Consider the following 11,710-nt stretch of genomic DNA (forward strand, 5'->3'; position numbering starts at 1 on the left):
CCTAAACATACTTCTGTCACCTGACCTGTCTGGTTTCCTAATAGGAGATCAAGTATTGCATCCTCTCTCGTAGGTATCTTTATATATTGATTTAGAAAACTTTCCTGAAAACATTTCACACACTCCAAGCCATCTAGCCCTTTTACAGTTTGGGAGTCCCAGTCAATATGAGGAAAGTTAAAATCCCCTACTATTAAAACTTCCTGTTTCTTACATTGGTCTACTATCTTTATACAGATTTTCTCCTCCAATTCTCTCTGACTGTTGGGCGGTCTGTAATACAACCCTATTAGTGTGGTCACACCTCTCCCGTTCCTCAGCTCCACCCATATGGCCTCTGTAGACAAGCCCTCTGGGCTGTCCTGTCTACGCACAGCTGTGATATTTTCCCTGACTAGTAATGCCACTCCTCCCCCTTTCATCCCTCCCCCTCTATCACGTCTGAAACAACGAATATTTCTATCATGTATAAAGCTTAGGTGGGAGGTTATCTTTTTGTATTAATGTATTAAAAATAAATTATAAATTCTACCAATGGAACCTCTTACTTAAGGATTCTTATTCAAAATAGTATCCAACAAATCAGATTCTTGCATATAAGGAAATTTAGATAATTATTTTTGTAAAAAAATGTCTAACCTGAAGATATTGCAGGAAGTGTATATGAGAGAGAGAATATTTGCTAATTAACTAATTATTTACTAATTAATAATTAGTAAATCCCGGGAACTAATATTAACTAATTAATATTTGCTAATTTATTCAAACGAGAGGACATGATTTGAGAGTTAGGGGGCAAAAGTTTAAGGGAAACACGAGGGGGTATCACTATCACTATCACTATCTGCTCTAACACTCTGGTTCCCCTCCCTCTGCAAATCTAGATTAAATTCCTTGGAGCAGCACTGGCAAATCTACCCGCAAGAATGTTAGTCCCCCTCCAGTTCAGGGGCAAACCGCCCCGTCGGAACAGGTCCCACCTTCCCGGGAACAAAGCCCAAATGTCCAGAAACATGAAGCCCTCCCTCCTGCACCATCTCCTTAGCCACGTATATAGCTGCACTCTCCGCACATTTATATTTACAGGGACTTTACTCCTGACGCCGGTCCCGGGACCCGACCCGTTTACAGACCAGGAGCGGAACCGGAGCAGATTCTCAGCCACTGGTTTCCATCCCAGGTCGCGAAGAAAGGATAAAGTTTCCCCGTGAATTTATTCCCAGTGAAGGTGTGGAGATGGGACTTGGTCTCCGCGTTGTAAAATGAAACTGTCCCGAACTCGTAACTGAGATAAACTCCCACCCTCCCGGGGATGAGATCGGCAGGTAGACGGGCCCCGGGGGAGCTGAGAACACGGAACACGTCATAATCCCGATGTAACACGTCACCATCCCGCCCGATGACCCAGAATCCGGTCTTCGGACTCAGACTGACCCGTCCCTTCCTCTCCACAGACTCTGCGGCGACTCCCAGCCACCAGCTCCGATTCCCCGTCACCTCCACCTCCCAGTAATGTCTCCCCGATGTGAATCCCTCCGATCCCAGCACACAAGCCCAGCCTGTGAATCTCTTCCAGGTGTTAGGGAGATTCCTCCGGGTCCAGGTCCATATCACACTCTTCCGATCCTCAGACACCTCGAGCTCCGGACTCGCCGTTTGCACATCCAGGGTAACAGAGACTGGGGGGAGAAGCAGAGAATTAGAGAGTCCCCGGGGATCGGGGGGAGACTCGGGCAGCGCGGCCCCGGGGATCGGGGGGAGACTCGGGCAGCGCGGCCCCGGGGATCGGGGGGAGACTCGGGCAGCGGGGTCCCGGTGATCGGGGGGAGACTCGGGCAGCGGGGGCCCCGGGGATCGGGGGGAGACTCGGGCAGTGCGGCCCCGGGGATCGGGGGGAGACTCGGACAGCGTGCCCCGGGGATCGGGGGGAGACTGGGACAGCGCGTCCCCGGGGATCGGGGAGAGACTCGGGCAGCGCGGCCCCGGGGATCGTGGGGAGACTCGGGCAGCGCGGCCCCGGGGATCGGGGGGAGACTCGGGCAGCGGGGTCCCGGTGATCGGGGGGAGACTCGGGCAGCGGGGCCCCGGGGATTATGGGGAGACTCGGACGGCGCGGCCCCGGGGATGGGGGGGAGACTCGGGCAGCGCGGCCCCAGGGATCGGGGGGCGGGGGGGAGACTCGGGCAGCGCGGCCCCGGGGATCGGGGGGGGGGGTGTTTGAGACTCGGGCAGCGCGGTCCCGGGGATCGGGGGGAGACTCGGGCAGGGCGGTCCCGGGACAGGGGGAAAGGCCGCTGGGCCTCAGGCACGGTCGGGTGGCCGACACGAACCTTTGATTCGACAAAAGCGGATGGACAACTAATGTCTCCCCATGGGTTTTCCGCTGGACAGGGGAAACATCCTCCCTCACTCCTGCCTGTTGACCCCTGAAAGAATTTTGTGTTTCCATAAGATCTCCTCTCATTCTTCCAAACAGGGAACAGAGAACATAGAGCAGTACAGCACAGGAACAGGCCCGTCATAGAATGTTCACATTCATTTGTGAGTGTGAAGTGGGGCAGTGTGATGGTTTGAGACAGTAAAGGAGGTGATAATGGGAACCAGAAGGGGAGAGATGAATGGCAGATTGAACCAGGAGGGGGAGGGGTGGAAAGCCTGTGGGTGAACTGTGTGTGTAGACGTAATGAGAAGCTGGAGGGGGCAAAGATGGCAGATGAGGATCCCTTTGTCCCCTTTCCCAGAACCCCATCACCTGCAGCCCCTCATGAGGAAAGGGGATGAATTTTCAGGGAGCCTTTAAGCAACACAGGTCCTGATGAAGTGTTTCAGTCTGAACCGTCGACTGTTTACTCTTTTCCATAGAAACTTCCCAGCCTGCTGTTCCCCCAACAATTTGTGTGTGTTACTCTGGTTTAAATATACTCAATTATTTGGCCTCCACAGCTGCCTGTGGCAGATTCACTATCCTGTGGATAAAGGAATTCCTCTTCATCTCTGTCCGAAATTGACATCCCTATAGTCGGAGCCTGTGCTTACCGTTCTCGACCCACCCACATCCTCCCAACATCAACTCTCTCCAGACAGGTGACAGAGAGATCTGGCGAGACCCTTCATCAGGACCTGTGTAGCTTGGATTACCAGCATCTGCAGATTTCCTCCTGTTTGATTTTTAAAGCAGAAGTTGATAAGTAAACTTCTTGATTGGTCGGAGTCTCAAAAGTTATGGGGTGGAGGCAGGAGAATAGGGGTGAGGGGGATAATAAATCAGCCATTCTTCTAAACTCCAGTGAGTACAGGCCCAGAACCATCAAACACTCCTCATATGTTAATCCTTTCATTCCTGGAGTAATTCCTGAGAACCTCCTGGACCCCTTCCAATGCCAGCACATATTTTCCAATAGAAGGAACCCAAAACTGCACACAATACTCTAAGTGTGGTCTGACCAATGCCTTATAAAACCCCAGCATTACATCCTTGCTCTTGTACTCTAATCCTCTTGAAATGAATTCTGATATTGAGTTTGCCGATCTTATCACTGACACAAACTGCAAGTTAACCTTAAGGGAATCCTGCACAAGGACACCCAAGTAACTTTGCACTTCTGATTTTTGAACTTTCTCTCTGTTTACAAAATTGTCTATGCCTTTATTCCTTCTACCAAAGTGCATGCACGACTTCCCTACCCGATAGTCCATCTATCACTTATTTGCCCATTTCCTGATCTGTCTCTGCCCTTCCCCAGATTCCGAGCTTCTGCAGCACTACTTGCCCGTTCACCTATCTTCATATCATCTGCAAGCTTGGCCACAGAGGCAACAATTCTGTCATCCAAATCATTCTTTGTCAATCTTGGCTTTGTGTTCCTCAGAGAATTACAACAGATTTGTCAGGCAAGATTTCCCCTTAAGGGAAGGCATGCTGTCTTTGCCCTATTTTATCATGAACTTCCATGTACCCAAAAGCTCGTCCTTAATAGTGGATGCCAACATCTTCCCAAGCAGACCACATCCGGACTAACTCACGTATAATTTTCTTTCCTCAGCTGCTCTCCCTTTTTAAAGTCTGAGGTGACCTTTCCAATTTCTAATAATCTTGAATGACCAAGTATCAAGTGATTCTTGAAAGATCATTACTAATGACCCCATATTCTCTTCAGCTAACTCTTTCTGAATACCGGGGTGTAGTCCATCTGGTCCAGGTGCCTTCAGATCTTCAATCATCCCATGCAATTTCTCTTCAGTAACAGCAACAACACTCAGATCCGTCCCCGACACACTTACATTTCTGACATTCATCGAGTATCATTCACAGTGAGGATTGACACACAATATTAAATAAGTACCTCTGCCATGTCTTTTGTCAAATTTCTCCTCTCCGGTGTCATTTTCTAGGGGTCCAATATCCACTCTTGCCTCTCGTTTACTCTTTACATTTTTGTGTCCTCTTGAGTATTGTTGGTAAGCTTTCCCTCATATCTCATTTTCTCTCCTTATGGATTTGTAATTCCTTTCTGTTGATTGTCAAAATCTTCTCGATACTCCAACATCCTGCTGATTTCTGCTCTATTGAATGCCCTCTCTTTCATTTCTATGCTATCTCTGACTTCCTGTGTCAACACGGTTACCTCATCCTCCCTGTATAATAATACTTCGTCTTTCTGAATTGCCCCTGGAACTCCAGTCTTTGTTGTTCTGCAATCATCCCTGCTCGTGTCCCCTTCCAGTCTACTTTGGTCAGCTCCTCTCTCATGCCTCTGTAATTAACATTACTCCACTCTAATACTGATACATCTGACTTTATCTCCCTCTGTGGGGTAAATTCTATCATTTTATGATCACTGCTTCCTAAAGGTTCTTTGAACTGAATCTCCCAAATCATATCTGGTTCATTATACAAATCCTTCTCTGGAATTCTCTTTCTCCCATTGGGCTCAACCACAAGCTGTTCTAAAAAGCCATCTCGGGAGGCATTCTACAAATTCTCCCTCATGGAATACAGCACCAACATGATTTTCCCAATCTACCTCTTGAAATCCCCCATTCAGATCGTCACCTTGCCCTTCATTCCATCTCGTGGTGTAATTTGTTTCCCACCTCTAACCTGACTACTATTTGGATTCCTGTGTATGGTGGGGGGGGGGGGGTCTTGGGATAAAAGCAGAGAGTGGATAAACTTGGACTATTCAGCTGTAGTGTAGGGTGTCCAGGTATGACCGCTTATTGAGGTAAATAATTCATAAGGGGCTTAAATATTTTTTTTTACAAGAAATGGGAGTACAGAACCAGAGGGCTCAGATTGAAAGTGAGATGGGAAATTTTTATGCGGTCTATGGGGTAACATTCTCAGAGAGAGGGAGGTTGGTAAATGGAATTTGCCATCAGACGCTGTACAAACAGGTAAAAATAAAATATTTTAAAATAAATTTGGGCAGGTACACACATAGGAAATGGTTAGAGGGATAGAGGGGCAAACAGAGGCCAATGAGACATGTTCTATAAGACATCTTAGTCTTTCAGATTGATGAAGTGGGCCGTGGGTTAAACATTCGTAAAACCCTCCCAGATCATCCTCCTGAGGAATCTGACCCCGGACTCTGTCTGTGAAGTGTTGATGTGATGTCACGTCAGAGGGCAGCTCAGTGCCACAGAACAGACAGACTGAGTAAGGATGGCAGATTTCAATCCTAAATGGTAATTAGTGCCTATTTCTGTGGCCGTGTGTCACACTCTAATAGTATATCCGTGTGTGTGTGTGTGTGTGTGTGTGTGTGTGTGTGTGTGTGTGTGTGTGTGTGTGTGTGTGTGTGTGTGTGTGTGTGTGTGTGTGTGTGTGTGTGTGTGTGTGTGTGTGTGTTGATTGTGGTAAATATCTGTGTGGTAAGTATACATTGCTGAGGCTCTGACTACAATCTGCCAGTCCTTCCTGTGTGTGTGTGTGAGGGAGCTTTGCCAGGCCGGTTATGCTGTGTGTGCTTCTCCCGAGATGAAATCTTGACCCATGTCATTGCTTGTTGGTGTGTCTGAGCTCATTCTCACAATGCTTCAATGTAGTGGTCTGATCACCATAAGACATAGGAGCAGAATTAGGCCATTTGCCTATCGAGTCTGCTCTGCCATTCAATCATGGCTGATCCATTTTTTCCCTCCTCAGCCCCACTACCTGGTCTTCTCACCATAACCTTTGATGCTGTGTCCAATCTAGAACCTATCAATCTCTGCTTTAAGTACATACAAGTTCCAGAAATTCACCAGCCGCTGGCTCAAATTTCTTTGTATCTGTTTTAAATAGACACCCCTCTGTGCCCTCTTGTCCTAAACTCCACAGCCATGGGAATCATCCTTTCCACATCTACTCTGTCTGGGCCTTTCAACATTCGAAAGGTTTCAATGAGATCCCCCCTCATCGTTCTAAATTCCAGCGAGTACAGACACAGAGCTATCAAACGTTCCTCATATGATAACCCTTTCATTCCTAGAATCATCCTTATGAAATGACTCCTCTCCAATGCCAGCACATCTTCTCTTAGATGATGAGTCCAAAATTGTTCACAATACTCAAGGTGAGGCTTCACCAGTGCCTTATATACCCTCAGCATCACATCCCTGCTCTTGAATTGAATGCTAACATTGGATTTGCCTTCCTCACCACTGACTCCACCTGCAAGTTAACCTTTAAGGTGTTCTGTAGAATGACTGCTAAGTCCATTTTCATCTCAGCTTTTTCGGTTTTCTCCCCATTTGAAACAAAAAATCCGCACATTATATCTACGACCAAATTGCATGGCCATGCATTTTCCAACATCGTATATCATTTGCCACTTTCTCTCCCATCCTCCTCATCCAAGTCCTTGTCCAACCTAACTGTATCCTCAACACTACCAGCCCCTCCACCAATCTCTGTATCATATGCAGACTTGGAAACAAAGCCACCTATTCTCGGACAAGAGGGTATGAATTCAGGATTGAAGGACGTCCTTTTAGAACTGAGATGCGGAGAAATTACTTTAGTCAGTGTGTGGAAAATCCGTGGTATTTGTGGCCACAAGTGGCTGTTGAGGTCAAGTCATATTTAAGGCAGAGATAGATAGGTTCTTGATTAGCCAGGGCATCAAAGGGTATGGGATGAAAACAGCGAGTGGGGATGACTGGAAGAATTGGATCTGCCCATGATTGAATGGTGGAGCAAACTCGATGGGCCGAATGGCTTACTTCTGCTCCTATATCTTATGGTCTATTCCATCAGCTAAATCTTGATATACAGCGTAAAATGAAGGTGTCCTAACACTGACCCCTGTGGAACATGAGTCAGTGGCAGCCAACCAGAAAAGGATCCCTTTACTCTCATTCGCTGTTTCCTACCAATCAGCCAATGTTCTAACCATGCCTGTAACTTTCCTGTATTACCATGGCCACTTAACTTGGTTCCGAGATTCCAAATATACAACACGCACTGCATCCTCTTTACCTATCCTACTTATAATCTCCTCATAGAATCTCAACAGGTTTGTCAGGCAGGATATTCCCTTAATGAAGTCATGCTCACTTGTCCTATCTTGTCCAGTGTGACCAAGTATTCCATAACCTCATACTTAACAACTGACTCTGATTTCTTCCCAACCACAGAGGTGAGGCTAACTGGTCTATAATTTCCTTTCTGCTGTCTTCCTCCTTACTTAAAGAGTTAAGTGACATTTGCCATTTTCCAGTCCTCTGACACCATGCCAGGGTCCAACAGTTTTGAAAGATCTTTTCCAATGTCTCCACAATGTCTACTGCAACCTCTTTCAGAAGACTAGGGTGCAGTTCATCTGGTCCGGGTGACTTATGTACCTTTAGGTCTTTCAGCTTTTTGAGCACCTTCTCCCTTGTATCAGTAACTGCACTCACTTCTCTTCCCTCGCACTCTTCAACACCGGGCACAGTGCTCGTGCCTTCCACGGTGAAGACTGGTGCAAAATATTTATTTTATCTGCCATCTCTTTATCCCGCGTTATTATATATCTGGCCTCATTTTCTAGCAGTGCTATATCCACTCTCATCTCTGTTTTATTTGTTTACAAAACTTGAAAAACTATTTGATATTGTTTGCCAGCTTGTTTTACAAAGACAGGTGTGTATAAGGGGGCTGAAGAATCTTGGGAGACCAGAGTCACTCCAACCACAAACTGTAGTACTTGCTACCATCCAGGAAACGGTACTATAGCATAAAAGCCAGGAGCAACAGGCTCCAGGGACAGCTTCTTCAACCAGGCCATCAGACTGCTTAACTCATGCTGAGACAACTGTATTTCTATGTTATATTGACTGGCATGTTGTGTGACAGTGATGGCTCCCGGTCGGTGGGGTTGATGTGGAATAAACTTCAAGTCCCCTTCAGCCCAGTATTACAGACAATCTTTGCCTCAAATTATAACTGAATTGTGTCTCATAAACAAGGAAAAATGAATCTTTGTAAGTTTTACCTCGCTTAATAGCATCAAGTTTTTCTCTCAGCACTGTGTTCAACAAATAGGGATGATAGAATTTTTCAACCGGTAGGGCCTCATCTGTCACTGACAATTCCTGGATATCGTCATTAATCCTGTAAATATTAAACTGCTGGTGATAAACTGGAATTTTGAAGTATTTTACAAATCCATACAGGGTGTCAGTAAAGATCATGTCCTACCTTCTGTTCCGACGAGCTTCCTCCTGAAATAAATAAAACACAAATCTTATTCGACTTGGACTTACTGTCCACATCATGAATTTAATCCAAATCATTACAAGGTGTTGTAAATTCCCACTCCCACAGTCACAAACACACACCAGCAATACAGAACCATGGGATAAATACAGGGAATGTTTCTGAAAGTTAGACCATTACTGAGAGGATGAAACTTACAGGAAAGACAGGACTGGCTGTGCATTTTCATCTGGAAAAGATGTCAGAATAATAAAATGGAACAATTTAAGATTAGTGATGGATTTCATTGAGAGAAGGTGGAAGAAGTACCTCAGTAATGGCTAACACGAGAAGACACAGGTGCTTGGAAGTAGTATGGTGAAGATGTCCGGGCTAAGTGTTTTGGAATGGGTGGAATAAGCTGCCGGCAATGAAGGTGGAGGTGGATGCGATAGGGTCTTTCAAGAGATTCTACGTAGGTACATGGAGCTTAGAAAAATAGAGAGCTATGGCTAACTCGAGGTAATTTCTAAAGTGAGTAGATGTTCGGCACAGCATTGTGGGCCAAAGAGACTGTATTGTGCTGTAGGTTTTCTTTGTTTCTATGTTTCTATTTATGGGGAGACCTTCAGTCAAAGATAAAATGCCAGGAGGTTTTTAATAAATCCCACAAAAAATTTAGTTAAGAGAATGTGAAACTCAGTGCCACAGAAGTGGTTAAAGTGGAACAGCAGAGATTGAATGTAATGGGGAGGCAGGATAAACACGTGAGGGACCAGGGAGCTCGGGGCATTGTTGCTGGGTGCGGTGAGTAGGTGGCAGGGGGCTTGTGCAGAGGGGAAATTGATAGAAGATGGACCCAATGGCCTGCTCGTGACGGAGAATGGGACACAATCCCATGTAAAACTTATCTGAAAAAGTAGAGACAGTGAAAGTTTCCGTAATGTGATGGAAACCGGATATGGAGGATAGGTCTGATGTGTGGGTCACATTCTTTGTTCGCACTGACTGAGAGAGAGATCCTCACACCCACCGCACCAGACACACTCACAGCCTGTGACTGGAACTGGGTGTTAATAGGAGTTTTAGAGGATATTTAATGCGGTAATTAAGGACACAATCAGCAGCTCTGTGTTATGATCAGGGTAAATCATTTCAGAAAAGATTACATTCTGTCCTGGGATGTACAGAATTTGTGGAATTTCAGTTTTGGGACAAAAACAACCCTGAATAGTTACATCAATTGTCTGGCGAGAAACAGTTTACTGCCATTTTTAAATGCTGTGTGTAGGAGCAACACGTCTGTTTTACGTATTTATCACGATAATCAGTCAGGTGAGTGGGGACATGGTAAAAGCGAAGGGAATAAGTTACGTATTCGTACTTTGTTCTGGGCTGTTTTGATCCTGGGACTGGCAAATGCCATATCTTTTGTTGACCGATTCACTGCAGTTTAATTTACGATGAATTATGCTGAAATTTTATCGTTTAAATACTGTATGTTGCTGATAAAGGATCGAATATCAATCTCCGACATTTTAGAATGTCATTAGCGGAGTGATTGGAGGTGCCTCATGCAAGGAGAACACTCTGTGTGAGGACACCAGCAGCGGCAATTGAATTGTTGGAATTGGCCTCTGTGCTGTGTTTAGTTCAAGTATACCACTGTTCATTTAGTTCAATTTAACAGAAATAAATTGAAATGTAATCCCTCACCTTGAGAAATATCACACTGTCTTCCTGATCCATCTGTTCCTTTAACTTTGAGATTTTCTCCTGAATAATCCTCATATTCTTTTGAATCTCTCGAAGATTTTTCTCCATTGGATTGAGAATCCTCGCCTCTTCCTTCCTGATATCCCTGAGTAAGCTCTGCTCTTTCTCAGTGATAATCTGGCGCAGTTCAGCAAACTGGGATGTGACGTGGGTCTGAACGCTGTGTGACTGTTTCTGTCGAATGAAAGGTGAAGATTAGTTTACTGCATTGCTGTGTTGTATTTCCTTTTGATATGAAGGTGACCATTCAGTCCATTGGGGTCCATACTACATCTGTGACATTCCCGTCAACCCCATTCCCTCACGCTTTCCTGAAATCTATTCTCCCTCATTGACCCATTAACTCCCTCCTGATTCACATACACCCTCCCCACACATTCACAGGGTTAATTGATAATTAACCATTCATCCAGCATGTCCTTGGAAGGTGTCTGAAACTGTCATGTCCACAGGGAGAGCATGCAAACTCCACACAGACAGCAGCAGAGGTCAGGATCGAACCCAGGTCACTGGAGCTGCGATACTCGGCTATTCTGCATTAAATGGAGCAAAACTCGACAGTAATATCAGAAATTCCGCTCAGGAAGCCTCACCCGAACTCCGGAAATGTTCTCTTTCTGTTGCTGCTCCTTTTCCTGGAAGTCTGATTTCTTTTTTGTGAGAGAGTCTAAGGAAGATTTTAGCTGATCCTGGAAGTCAGAGAGTGAAGGAAATAGAAACAAAGATGCATCAAAAGAAACAGGTGATCAAACCCGATTATTACACAAAATGCCGGAGGAACTCAGTGAGTCAGGCAGCATCTATTCGGGGGAAATAAACAGTCGGTGTTTCGGGATGAGACCCTTCATTAGGACTGGGAAGGAATGGGGCAGAAGCCAGAATAAAAAGGTTTGGGGATGAGAACCAGCTGATAGGTGACGGATGAGACAACATGAGGGGGAACGTGGGGGAGGGTGATGAAGTGAGAAGCTGAGAGGGGACAGGTGGAAGAGGTAAAGGGCTGGAGATGAAGGAACCTAATACGAGAGGACAATCGACCATGGAAGAAACGGGAGGAACGGGGCTGTTTGCGGCCCTGAATGGCGACGAGGGAGGAGGTTAGGAGTCAGGTGTAGCACTTGTCCCGTTTGCAGGTGTCAGTGCCTGGAGGGAGATCAGTGGGGAGGAGCGAGTGGATCAGGGCGATACAGTACGGGGTGCGATTCCTACGGAGAGCGGAGAGTTGCGGGTTGCGGAGATGGGCTGTGGGACGGAGAGACGGTAGAATCC

At 46.1% G+C, this 11,710-nt stretch overlaps 1 protein-coding gene across 1 annotated transcript; it reads right to left on the bottom strand.

Annotated features, from left to right (window-relative positions):
• Nucleotides 1-677: 677 nt before the first annotated feature.
• Nucleotides 678-10,469, bottom strand: LOC140723943 (E3 ubiquitin-protein ligase TRIM39-like). Its single transcript, XM_073038485.1, has 4 exons — nt 10,382-10,469; nt 8,669-8,691; nt 8,463-8,581; nt 678-1,679 (listed from the first exon to the last, which is right to left on the bottom strand). Exons 1-4 carry the CDS (start codon nt 10,454-10,456, stop codon nt 1,126-1,128), a joined length of 771 nt encoding a protein of 256 aa, XP_072894586.1. The 5' UTR covers nt 10,457-10,469; the 3' UTR covers nt 678-1,125.
• Nucleotides 10,470-11,710: the final 1,241 nt, after the last annotated feature.

The sequence above is a fragment of the Hemitrygon akajei genome, unplaced genomic scaffold (assembly GCF_048418815.1).
Source record: "Hemitrygon akajei unplaced genomic scaffold, sHemAka1.3 Scf000149, whole genome shotgun sequence".
NCBI classification, from domain to species: domain Eukaryota; kingdom Metazoa; phylum Chordata; class Chondrichthyes; order Myliobatiformes; family Dasyatidae; genus Hemitrygon; species Hemitrygon akajei.

Coding starts and splice junctions, on each gene's coding strand:
- LOC140723943 (XM_073038485.1), bottom strand. CDS start 10,456: ATGAGGATTATTCAGGAGAAAATCTCAAAGTTAAAGGAACAGATGGAT. Junction 8,692..10,381: donor ACAGTGTGATATTTCTCAAG/GTGAGGGATTAC, acceptor TATTTATTTCAG/GAGGAAGCTCGTCGGAACAG. Junction 1,680..8,462: donor ACTTGATGCTATTAAGCGAG/GTAAAACTTACA, acceptor TTCTCCCCCCAG/TCTCTGTTACCCTGGATGTG.